This window comes from Lactuca virosa, chromosome 1, assembly GCF_052849685.1.
Source record: "Lactuca virosa cultivar CGN04683 chromosome 1, Lactuca_virosa_CGN04683_v6, whole genome shotgun sequence".
NCBI classification, from domain to species: Eukaryota; Viridiplantae; Streptophyta; class Magnoliopsida; order Asterales; family Asteraceae; genus Lactuca; species Lactuca virosa.
The window spans coordinates 209161697-209174395 of record NC_136426.1 but is presented as its reverse complement, the minus strand read 5'-3'; the positions used below and the strand labels follow the sequence as shown (position 1 = coordinate 209174395).

General features: G+C 35.8%; 2 protein-coding genes across 3 annotated transcripts; both read left to right on the top strand.

The window, feature by feature from the left end:
• The first annotated feature begins 2566 nt into the window (after positions 1-2566).
• On the top strand, positions 2567-11067 carry LOC145164261 (disease resistance protein RUN1-like). Of its 2 annotated transcripts, XM_079082984.1 has the most exons (8): positions 2567-2798; positions 3896-4581; positions 5382-6513; positions 6604-6927; positions 7004-7894; positions 7980-8571; positions 8708-8779; positions 10687-11067. In XM_079082984.1, exons 2-7 carry the CDS (start codon positions 4049-4051, stop codon positions 8770-8772), a joined length of 3537 nt encoding a protein of 1178 aa, XP_078939110.1. In that variant the 5' UTR covers positions 2567-2798; positions 3896-4048; the 3' UTR covers positions 8773-8779; positions 10687-11067. The 2 variants fall into 2 exon arrangements, with proteins under 2 accessions (XP_078939110.1, XP_078939115.1); XM_079082989.1 differs by lacking the exon at positions 2567-2798 and having other exon boundaries at positions 4454-4581; positions 5387-6513.
• Positions 11068-11293: 226 nt separating this feature from the next.
• On the top strand, positions 11294-12699 carry LOC145126931 (uncharacterized). The gene is made up of 2 exons (XM_079062203.1): positions 11294-12509; positions 12662-12699. Exons 1-2 carry the CDS (start codon positions 11294-11296, stop codon positions 12697-12699), a joined length of 1254 nt encoding a protein of 417 aa, XP_078918329.1.

Here is a 12699-nt window from a genome sequence, read left to right as displayed (position 1 = left end):
ACCATTATACCCTTAGACTTCAAAGCACAAAACGAAACCTTGGCTCACACATCCTATATAATCCACACCCAATTAGGTCCAAAACCCAAACCCTTTGAAGTCTAGGGCCATCACTTGATCCATTAATACCCATAATTCTCAAAATAGGAAGCTTCTCCAAACCGGATGTTACAAGTGGCTATTTATGAGTTTTACTCTATTGTTTAAATACTATTTTCACCTTGATTGATTTGAGAATAAATTGTTTTATGGATTAATGTTTTAAAAATGAATTTTTTTCCATGGATTTTGGGGACGTTACACTTTTTGTGGTGATTTGATGAAGCTTTAAGACCAAGAAAGTTTATTTGGTTGCAAGGAATGTCGATTCAAGTTTGGATCGAACGAAGTCACTCCATTTCTAGACTATTGTAAGTATAAAGTTCATATCTTGCTCTTTAGATCTTGCAATTTCGGGGTTTTTTTTGGCACTTTTGGTCCATTTTATGGTTGATCTTGGAGTTCAGTAGACTCTAACACCTTTTGATAAGTTTGGAATGCTTCTTGGACCTTATGGACTAGGAAAGTTATGATCTTTTGCCTTCCTTTTAAGCCATGCAAGTTATATTGGTCTTTTATGTTATTTTGGTGTATTAAAGTTTAGATCTTGAATATTTGAGGTATTACAATGGATAAAGTTGATTTAAACATCATGTTGATTAAGATTTGAGGGTTGGAGACATGCACTTAATGAATTAAGTTGAGAAAGATGTATTTTGGTCCCTTTGAGACTTAAAGTCTAAATCTTGGTTGTTTGAACCATGGGAAATGGATAAAGTTGGAACTTTATCCATTAAATCACTTATAAGAATTATATATGAGATTTTTGGCTCTGGACTTAAAGAATTAAGTCCTTTATGACAAAAGCTATTAAGACGAGACACAACAGCGTGGTGGGTCGTTGACCACGACACAGTAGATGAGAGTTCACGCACCTATTTTGTTGTATGGCTGCCACAGTGCGGTCAACGGTTGGCCACGACGTAGTGGTTGACCATTGACTTTTTGACTAGTTTGACTTTTGGTCAAATTTTCATAGACTCGAGTATTTGGCTAAGGATTGGTCTCGGTTTGTCATTAGGTAGCTTGGGTTAGATATTCTATTGATGAGGTAACTGTTGAACTTCTATTGAGTAATTGAGGTAAGTCTTGTCACTATACTATGCATGATGCTAGATTATCTTTATGACTCTTGTATGAATGACCATGGAAGGACCATGACACTTGTTTGAAAGACCATAGGAGGACCAAGACACTTGTATGGAAGACTATGCGGGGACCATGGTAGAAAGACCATGGGAGATCCATGACAACCATACAGAAGACTATGGGAGGACCATAGCAACTAAGACTGCAGGAGGACTGTAGCGGCGGGTGACTATAAGACTATGAGAGGACCATAACATTCACACATTATTTATTTTTATGTATGGTATGTGGTATCTTGGGGAACTCACTAAGCTTTATGCTTACGGTTTGATGTTTAAAATGTTTCGGTTTTCTTATACTAAAGGAAGGCCGCGACTTAGTTGCATCACATTCATTAGAGATTTCCGCATATAATAACTCTTATGTCTATACTTTCATTAATGCTTTGAATCAAATGGTTTTATTTAGATCTTTGAAGTTATAATTGGAACAAATGCTTTTAATTTTAAATGAAAATTTTGTTTTGAAATTCGGGACGATACACCTGGAAATCAAAATGATACTATAATAAGAGTTCTCAAAACTAGACAAAAAAATATATAATTTTCTAAACTAAAAACTAAGGGACTAAAAACCATAGTCAGGCAATTTCCTGGAAATCAAAAACGTAATTAGACAATGTAGTAAACGAATGTGTAACCCACTCCATGAATCCGAATAAATTTAGAATAATATTAGTTCGACGCACAATGGAATTAATATATCAAACACTAATCATACACCAGGTAAATTAACGACAATAAATAAAAGAGACACAAAGATTTACGTGGAAACCCAAATCGGGAAAAAACCACAGACGGAGAAATCCGAGAAACAATCCACTATATTTTGCAGTGCTACAGAGTTTGGATAAATGAGAAAAATACAAACAGCTGAAATGGTGATATTTGTTCTGTGATGCTACTTAGGTTGTGTTTGTGATTTTTGGATGATCTATTCTTCAACTATATAACTATATATAGTTCTTTCTCATGTTAATAAAATCACCACATGCATTAATACATATTTATTTTATATATGGAGCCGCACCAAACACCCTACCACTTATTGTATTTGCAACTTTAATGAAAACACAATTATCAAAATTTGGTTTTGTCTGCCACAGTTGTGATAGTTGACCAAAATTATTTGTCACTTTAATGAAAGCACAATTAGCAATTATGCAGGGCGTATATCTTTTTTTCAAATTTCATATGACACATATCACAAGTTAAAATGTCAGTCCCCAGACTACGTATAATTTGTCACTTTTGGAAGGAATAAATTCCAGCTGGAAAATTATTTGTCACTTTTTGAGGGAATAAATTCCACAGCAATTTCCTGGAAATCAAAAGGATACTGTAATAAGAGAAAACGTGAATCCTCTCAAGCTGAAAAAAAATTCCACAGCAATTTCCTGGAAAATTATTTGTCTCTTCCTCGTTAACTGGCCGTTTGCCTGAAGACTTAACGCCGTTCGCTCTGTAATTTTCAGTCGTCTTCCTTTCTAGTCGTCCTTGGTTCATCCTGTATCCTCGCCGCTTCAGATATGTTTCTCGTCCTGTAGGCAGGTAACTATGAAATCACATTTTATGTCTCATACTCATCTTGCAATAACCCTAAATTGCCTGGTGATGTTCCCATTGTGCAAGCTTTCTGAACTGTTGAAGCTAGATTGTAAGCCATGTCAGTTTTCGTGAAGTACTTTTGGGTGTTACATTCCAAAATTAGGATTTTGCTAGAGCAGTGCCAGATCCTAAATCAGTGAAGTCACAGTCAAATTCTTTGTCAATTTAACACCTACCATGTTCTTCAGCAAAGCTTATGCTTCTTTTCTTCCATCCATAAGCAACTGATTGGAATACCACAAGGGGAACCACGGCGTAGCTGAACACTCATTGTTCTAGTCCTTAATTTAGTTGTCTTAGACAGGGGCTGATCTATGTATTTTATTGATTAGTATGACACCACTGATGTGATAATATAAAAAGTTGAATTTTTATTACTAAAAATGAGAAATTTATCCAAAATGAAGGCAGACATCACTGGATTTGGACATTTGGTGAGGTGCAATGGAAAGGTTTTGCTTGGAAGCTTTTTAGACCTTATCTATTTTTGAGTGAGCCATTAAGTTTCGGTCTGTCTGAATAAATATCTTTTTGGATCCACCACTGCTTTCAGATGCAATTATTTTGGACATTTTCTCGTTTGAAATCGAAAGCTTAGAATTTTGTGGCTTGTTAATTTTAAAAATATATTATTTAAAAAAAGCTCACTAATGCTGATATTTCATACTAGATCTAGTGATAAATAGTTTCATATTTGAAAAACTTTTTCTTGCTAATTTGAGGCTCTTTAAACAATCATGTCAAACTTATCTTTTTTGGTTTTAATCACTTCGGTTTTTTGTTTTAAAAATGTAAGGTTCTATTGTTGAGGTTTAAATTGTTTGATGGGACTTAAGTTGCATAAGGTATTACTGTAAGAATAGTAATCCACTTAGCCATATATGTGCTGGTTGTTTCAAAAGCATATTCGAGGTGCATCTGTATTGATTATGAAACACTTCAGTTTTTATTTTGAAGACTATAAGGTGTTATTTTAGGGGTTTAAACTGTTTGATGAGAAGTAAGTTGCATAAGGTATTAATACTTTTGATTTTATGTAGACTTTATAGACATTATGTATGGGACCTTGATATTGAGGCACAAGTAAGGAAAGCGTGGGATCCAAAAGCTTCAAACCGTAGTACTTAGCTTCTTATGATGTCTGGAGGAAACTGAGTTTCAGAGGTTATTGGGAAGGGTGAAGGCTCCTCATAATGGTTGAGCTCCATGAAATTTCAGAAGGATCTTCATCTTCTTCATCAACTCATGGTCGTGGATATGACGTATTTTTAAGTTTCAGAGGTGTTGACACTCGTCACAGTTTCACTAATCACCTTTATAATGCTCTCATGCATGCCAATATCACTACATTCTTGGATGATGAAGAGATTGAAACAGGGGAAGATCTGAAACCAGAATTGGAGAGTGCGATTAAATCATCCAAAGCTTCTGTTATCGTGTTGTCCAGGAACTATGCTTCCTCCACATGGTGCCTTGATGAATTGGTTATGATCCTTGAGCAACGTATTACATCCTACCAGATTGTTATACCTATCTTCTATCATGTGGAGCCCACCCATGTCAGGAAGCAACAAAGTAGCTTTGGAGATGCAATGGATAAGCATAGACAGAAGATGAATGCAGAGACAGATGAAAATAAAAAATGTCAATGGGCTCAAAAGATGGACAGATGGAATAAGGCACTTACAGGAGTTGCTGATTTAAAAGGGAAGGATGCAAATGGCAGGTAACCACTTTCTAACCCATATTTTCTTACTCCTTATATATTGATAAATTAGCGCATGAAATTCAATAGCATCTTTTCCTTATGCATTTCAATACATTTCTTCATCATCATCAAATAGTTAAATTTTTGATGTATTTAAATTTGGATAAATCCTAAAGAAATGCTTGAAGTTGATTCTGATCTTTGCAATTATGTGATTACATAAGTTAATTCATATAGGCAGGTTAACCATTTTGCTAATTTTAACACATTTCTTATGCATTTATTATTTATCAATTATCATAAATAAATTCATCTAGATAACCTATTTTAATGATTTTAATATGCTTTTAATTAATAAACCAAATTTTAATGGTCGTAATTTTTTTTCAATTTCTTATATCATTCTACTTTCAAATCATATGATATGTTATTTTGATAAATAAATGCTCATACTTGTTGGTAGTAAAGGTTAACTAATATCTATTCACTGGCAATTTGTTTAGATTCACACGGAATCACATTGATATATTTAAGTTTGATGCTTTTCTTGAAACACAATGTAACTTGGTGGCTCATTAATGAAATCTTGTAAAACATTGGTGTCTTGGTCTTCTTATAGATAAAATCATGACCTTGCACATTAGATGGTTATATGGTTAGAAGTTCATAAATGATGATAGATATGATGTAATTAACTTAATAAAAAATTAGATTTAGATGATATAATTTTGATTTGGATATTTGGGAAAGTTAGATCTCCAATATGGCATGTTAGTTTTTGGATTGTGTTTTGTGGTTCTTACTAAATCAAATGTCAGGCTAGAGGTGGAGCTTATTGATGAAATTGTTAACGACATCTTCCGTAGATTACGCATATCCTCAAGGTTTCCACTGCCACAACTTATCGGGATGGACAATTCCATTAAATTCGTCACTTCGTGGTTGAAAGATGCATCCTCACATACGACAGATGTACTAACTATTTTGGGTATCGGTGGTATCGGAAAGACGTCTTTAGCCAAATATGTCTATGCATTACATTCTCATGAATTTGACACAAGCAGCTTCGTTGAAGATATTAGTAGGAGATGTGATGGAAAGTATAATGGGATGATTGATGTACAAAAACAACTCTATGACGACATATCAAAACCAAGTTCAGTTCAACTCCATGATGTATCCATATATATATATATATCAAAGATAGAGAGTGCATTAGCTCGTAAAAAGGTGTTTCTAGTTCTTGATGATATTGGTAGTCTCAACCAGTTGGATGCATTACTTGGAAACAAAGGTTTGCATCCAGGAAGTAAAGTCATAATAACAACGACAGATGCGTGGTTGACAGGAAGTTGTGAATTGTTCAAATTGAACGGTAAACTAACACACACAAAGCATTTTCTTACCCACTTATTAGAGACCGAATCACAAAAGCTTCTTTGTTTTCATGCATTCATGTGCAACGACCCCAAGGAAGGTTATGAAGAGGTGTCAAAAAAGTTAGTGAAGTATTGTGAAGGACATCCAATGGCTCTTAAAGTTTTGGGTAGGTCTCTATATAATCGAGATGTAACTTATTGGGAGGGGTGCATAGACAGGCTAAAGAAAGAAAATAAGTCTCCTATAAATAATGTCTTGAAAATGAGCTTTGACTCTTTACCATCAGAAAATGATAAGGACTTGTTTAAGCATATTTCTTGTTTTTTTGTTGGAGTGGATATAGATGTTACTGTAAAAATATTAGAGGCGTGTTCTTTAGAAACAAGAACTGGGATCACGAATCTCATTGACAAATGCCTTCTTAGTATCAGATGGAATAAAGAATTGGCGATGCATCAGTTGGTTCAAGAGATGGGAAGATTTGTGGTACGTGAAGAATCTATTTACAATCCATGGTTAAGAAGTCGGTTATGGGGTCACGAGTCATTTAGTGTGTTGAAACAAAAGAAGGTAAGAGGCCATGTATTTTGAATTTCTATATATATATATATATATGTTTATGACATTTTATAATTATTTTTGCATCTCCTTTCTTTTTAGGGTACGGAAAATGTTCTAGGCCTTACCCTTGACATGAGAATGCTTGAGAAAGAGAAGTTGCATGGATCAGTTGAGTTGAAAACAGATGCATTGAGTAAGATGGATAGGCTAATGCTGCTACAACTCAATTATGTGCAAATCACCGGCTCTTACAACAAATTTCCAGAAGAATTAAGATGGTTGTGTATGCATGGGTTCTCTTTGAAGTCTATACCTTCAGACTTACCGATGGAAATTTTGGTTGCTCTTGACATGTCATATAGCAATATTGAATCATTTGGCATTTATTATTGGTATCCACAACGACTTCCTAAGAGACTAAAGGTAACTTATTCCCATTTATTACTCTTCTAGGTCAAGTTGATAAATTCACTACTATTCTAACTTTTCTCAATTTCAGCAATGGATTGGATCATTCTCAAAAGACAAAAGGTTGCTTGGATCATTGAAGATTCTTAATTTAAGTTTCTGTGAACAACTTCGTAGTCTTGGTGGCTTTGATCACCTCCCTGTACTTGAGACGTTAATACTTAGAGGTTGCATTGGTTTGCTTGATGTTTGTGAATCAATTGAGCAATGTCTTGAACTTGTTTTCGTTGATCTAAGCTACTGCAGCAAGCTTCAAAAACTTCCAAGAATCATAGACATGTTAAAAAAGGTTGAAACACTATTGCTGGAGGGTTGTAATCTCGGTGAATCTCGAATCGGGAATGTAGACATAGACACAATAACGTGTTCATCTGCCGTTCAATCTACCATTGTGGAGGCTATACCAAGTTATTCAAAGTTCTTTACACTCTATTTACCAACATCTTTAGTAAGCTTGTCACTTGCCAACAATAATTTGTCCACCGAATCCTTTTCCGTGGACTTTAGTTGCTTATCCATGTTAAAGAAATTAAATCTAGAAGAAAATCCTATAGTTTCCCTTCCCGATTGTGTGAGAAACCTTCCTAGGCTTGAGAGACTTATTATGACAGAGTGTAATATGTTGACGTCAGTCGAGCATCCTCCACATACACTCACACATTTGAGCCTCTATTCTAGTAAGACTATGCTGAAAAAAGTTGTATTTGATCCTGAAATGTCCCCACTTAAGCTGCTCTCAATAAACTGGGATATGCCAGCACCTTCATCGTATGAGGTTCAAGGCATGGTGAAAATCCAACCAATGGCAGGTGTTGAGGAAAAGGTATTATGTAGTTTGGGCTGGACTAGGGCAGACTTCCTTAACGAAAGGCGTGTGGTAGCTGGGACACTCTTTATAAAAAAGAAAAAAACTGAAATCCAGGTTTGATTTTGATAATTATCTGTCATTGTGTGAATATTTATATATTATTAATGTAGCAATTAATGAATTTGGTTGTATTTGGCAGATGTATTATGAATTTGGAATATTCAGCACAATTTATGGAGGCCAAGAGATGCCAAATTGGATTACAGATAGAAACATGGGGCCATCAATATCATTTACCATTCCATCATCTCCTAACAACCTCACAGGATTGAATTTCTCCTATGTGTTGACATCTCCATCTCTGGATGTAGAGGATGTGTTGGTTTTTTTGCCAGTGATCATAATTAGTAATATAACAAAGAACCGCACCTGGATATACCAACACTACCTTGAAATGGTATTTCTCTGTAGAAACTGTTTGACGTTTTTAAGCCATTGGATGTTTGGGATGAATGAGATGGAATGTGGTGACCATATTACTATTACATTGAGGAAGAGGTCATATGATATTGGTAATGCAGTTATGAAGGAGTGTGGGGTGAGTTTTGTGTATGATGATGGAGAAGAAGAAGATGCTTTAAATTATTACAAGTCATGGAATCATATCATTGGTGGAGATCTCACTCCATTTCAGTCAACAACAGGAGAATACATCCTAAGCAAACGTCGAATTTTTTGGCCTTCACCTTTCAAATATGATTATATGTATGTAGAAGGTGCCCAATATAAAGGTAAATTGTTATTCTTCTTTATTCCTTTTTACTTAAAGCTGATAATAAGTAAATGGTAGTGTTTTTAGTGATACATATTTCACGTTTTGATTTTGTGCAATCATTCTGAAATCTTTTATCTATTTCTTTTCGGTAGACGAGCAAGTGCATTTCAGAGCTCTCTCTCAAAGGAAGTCTGGCATACTGGAGGATGGCCCCTAGGCCTAAGGTACTTCTATATCCCGAAAACTAACAGTCACAAACTCATTTCTAATATGTATTGTGTTAGGTATGTTTCTATATAGTTTTTAATGACAATGGTGGTACTTTTTGTTTTATCATTTTTTTGTCTCAAAGAGTAGGATCTTCAAAACGTTCATGTTCAAAAGTTTTCCAATATTGGATTGGATGTATTTTGCTTATACATATTTATCTCCTCTGCCAGAAAATACAGCCTATCACACAACAGAGTTGATCACATGACACATTCTTTTGGTTTAATAAGCTGATCTTATTCACAAATTTTACGTATACATATATATTCGTTTCCTTAAAAGGAAAGAACGAGTTACATTTGTAGCTAACTCTGACTGTCCCCTTAAACGTTGGGTCAAAGTCACCCGCTGGCTAACTCTGGTAGGTTGGACGTCTGCAGAAGTTCCTTTTTAAGCTTCCATATGTCTTTATATGGATATGCTTTAAATTTTGACTGAAAGGTTAAATGATACAAGGAAAAAAAGGATTTGAGAGCTAATCAAAATAACTGGAATGCTGAATGTTAACCTTTATGTTGGCATAGTAAATTACGTCCTTAAAGAAAAATAAATAACGAGAGCATGTGTTTAATGTATCCTACATATTGTCAATTTTGTAGGTTATACACCACCGTCTTTCTTTGCAAATGCATGCTTAGATATTCCACAACTTGTACATGCTCGAATAAGAAAAAGATTGAAAATACAGTGTTGTGATAGAAATAATGAAAGTAGAATACTATAATACACAAATAAAAATGAAAGTACATTGGTATTTCTTGCATTTAGCCCTCGGCCAATTGAATCTGTAAATTTTTTATTGTGATAGCTAACTATATGCCATATATTTTTTACATGATCTTGTTTGTTCTCTCAACCAGGCTAGCTTTAGTGTTTAGGGTCTGAGCGCATCAAAGATCTTGTTTATTCTTAAAGTTATTATTAGGCATTTTCTGCTTTATTTGTATATAGCCGCACTTCCATCAACTATTCACTAAAAGAACATTGTAGTTTAGCTTACCATTACGGTTAAATGCAAGAAATATTATGGTACTTTAATTTATTTTTGTATTTTAGCATCGTGCTCTCGTTTCTTCCAATTACAATTCCATGTTTTTTTTATCAAGACATTATACTTTGAAAATATACTAATTTATATCATCGTATTTTTGATCTCTTTCTGCCCTTTTATAGCACTGAGAATTGTTTTGTATTTGATAACATTGGTATAATTTGGTTCATTATTCAAATTACGATGGTGTAATAGGAAGAAATAAGAATAGGATCTTGTGATAAACAAATCGATGAAAGTACGTTTCTTCCTTTTGCATGGAACCCTATTTTTTTTTCCTGGAAGTTCCAGATAAGATGGGGAAAAAGTTGCATGTTTTATATAATGCTTTTGACATGCTACTGTATATGAAAACTTAACATCCACTTGTATTGCAAAAATATGGGAAACATAACAAAAAAGACAATGTAAGAAGAAGTTGCATGGGGGGGAGTAATTCACTTGCTGGTATGTAAATGAATTAAGCTAACAATAAAGTTAAGGCTAAATGCAAAAAATAGCAATGTACTTTCATTTATTTGTGTATTATTGCATCCTACTTTCATTTCTTTCTATGACAACATAATACTTTCAATTTTAATCTTATAATGGCATCGTACTTAGAAAAATCTACCCAACTATAGCTTGTAGTTTTGTTGATCTTAATTGGGTAGATTTTTCAAAGTATAGTAGTGAAAATTGATAAATGTTCTTATTGGAAGAAATGAAAGTTGCTTTGTAATTTGGATGGCGTTGCTATTTGCATATACATTGAATTCTACCGGTTATATTAATTTCCAATTTTACATCAATTTCCATTCTTTTCGACAGGATTCAATCAAGCTCCAGCTGCAAATGAAGCTGCATCATGATCCTTTGTTCCTATGACACCTCCAATGATGAGAAACGCCAACCAATACCATCAGGCCTCCCACAAGGCCACAATGCAGGGTTCTCACTTATATCCTGTATGCATATATACACTTTTATTTTAATTCCCTAATGTAGAATTGTTATATTTTCTCTACTATACCAAAGTAATATACGGATTCATGTCCATCAATAATACTGGAATAGTTAGAATAGGATCGAGTCAAATGCAATCCAATAGTGGTAACGAGTCAACATCTCCTCTGATAGTACAGACAGCTGATGTGTCTATTAGCAGAATATATCTCTATATATATATTTGCATTTATTGTAAATTGATAATGATTAGTTGTTTCCTAGTTTAGCTCTATGTAAATCCCTGTAATCACTCTTGGACCCTCTGTATATATAGAGGTCTCCTCATATCAATAGGAGAGACAGAATTCAGAGAATTACATGGTATCAGAGCTTGGTTCTCATCACCATCTCTAAACCCTCTGCAACAGCCACGGCTGTATAATCACTGCCCCTCACCTCCATTCTTCCCTGAAAATCACCAGCCCTCTCCATGGGAGACAAATCTGACCCTAAATCCATTCATCCAGTTTACACTGTTACAAACATTCAAAACAAGGTCAGAATCCTTGATGGGAAGAAGGTTACATACTCATCTTGGGTTAAGCTCTTCAAACTCCATGCTCGTGGATATAAGGTTCTTTCCCATATTGATGGAACCAAGCCCCCGGCCAAAACAGATCAAAACTACGAGACCTGGTCTGAAATCGACGCCATTGTTTTACAATGGATCTACGGGACGCTTTCTGATGATCTTCTTACCCGCGTTCTTGAACCAGAATCGACTGCTCATGAAGCCTGGACCAGAATCCAGAACATTTTTCTTAATAATAAAGGTTCTAGGGCTGCTGCTCTTGAACACGAATTCAACAACTTGACACTTCGAGCCATGCCTTCCCTCGAAGACTACTGTCAACGCCTCAAAGAACTCTCTGACCAACTCAACGATGTTGATTGTCCGGTGAATGACAAACAACTTGTTCTTCAGCTTGTGCGAGGCCTTCCCACAGAATACGACCCGGTTGGTGCGTACATAAACCAAACATTACCTCCCTGGGACACAGCCTGTTCTATGCTCCAGCTTGAACATCAACGTCAGCACGCTCGCGATTCCCTCTCTCCAGCTGATGTCGCTGCTGCCGCCACCCATGCGACTCCAAATCCCGCTCCTAATTTTCCAAATCGGCGTGACAATCCTACCCCAAATCGCCGACAATCTCAGCGGCGCTCTTCTTCACGTGGACCTGGAACTCCCAATTTCAACAATCGACCTGCTTCGACTTTTAATCGACGTGGACCTCACAATAACCCACCTCGATCTCCATGGGCCAACTCTCTTGCAATACCGTTTTGGGCCTCTTCTCCTTGGTGGACTTCACCACCACCATGTCCTTACCCAACTATCCCAAGGTGGGCTTCACCTTGGAATCGCCCACATAATCGCCAACCTAATCACTTGTCCAGCAACACACAACAAGCTAATAATAATCAACAGGCCCATCTCTCCGCTGTCAATCCCCTCGAACCAACAGAACTCGGCGCAGCCTTTAACGCTATGACCTTGGAGGCCAACGACAATCAATGGTACATGGATACAGGTGCCACCACTCATCTCACAGCTGATGCAGGTAAAATATCTACCCCTTCTGTGACATCTGTTAAGTCTGTGTTTGTTGGAAATGGAAATCGGGTGCCAGTCCTCGGATCAGGTCATTCGACCTTACCCTACCCCTCCAAACCTATCCATCTTAAAAACATACTTTACACACCTGGCATTGTTAAAAACCTCGTATCAGTACGAAAATTTACTCGTGATAATTTTGTATCCGTTGAATTTGACCCTTATGGTTTATCTGTGAAGGATTACAAGAGTGGGAAACTCCTGACAAGGCACAATAG

What these genes read in the sequence shown, in the direction of transcription:
- LOC145164261 (XM_079082984.1), top strand. Translation starts at nt 4,049, where the DNA reads ATGGTTGAGCTCCATGAAATTTCAGAAGGATCTTCATCTTCTTCATCA. An exon ending in GACTTCCTAAGAGACTAAAG is followed by an intron (nt 6,928 to 7,003) that starts GTAACTTATTCC and finishes TCTCAATTTCAG; the next exon opens with CAATGGATTGGATCATTCTC. An exon ending in AGAAAAAAACTGAAATCCAG is followed by an intron (nt 7,895 to 7,979) that starts GTTTGATTTTGA and finishes TGTATTTGGCAG; the next exon opens with ATGTATTATGAATTTGGAAT.
- LOC145126931 (XM_079062203.1), top strand. Translation starts at nt 11,294, where the DNA reads ATGGGAGACAAATCTGACCCTAAATCCATTCATCCAGTTTACACTGTT. An exon ending in GGTGCCAGTCCTCGGATCAG is followed by an intron (nt 12,510 to 12,661) that starts GTCATTCGACCT and finishes TTATCTGTGAAG; the next exon opens with GATTACAAGAGTGGGAAACT.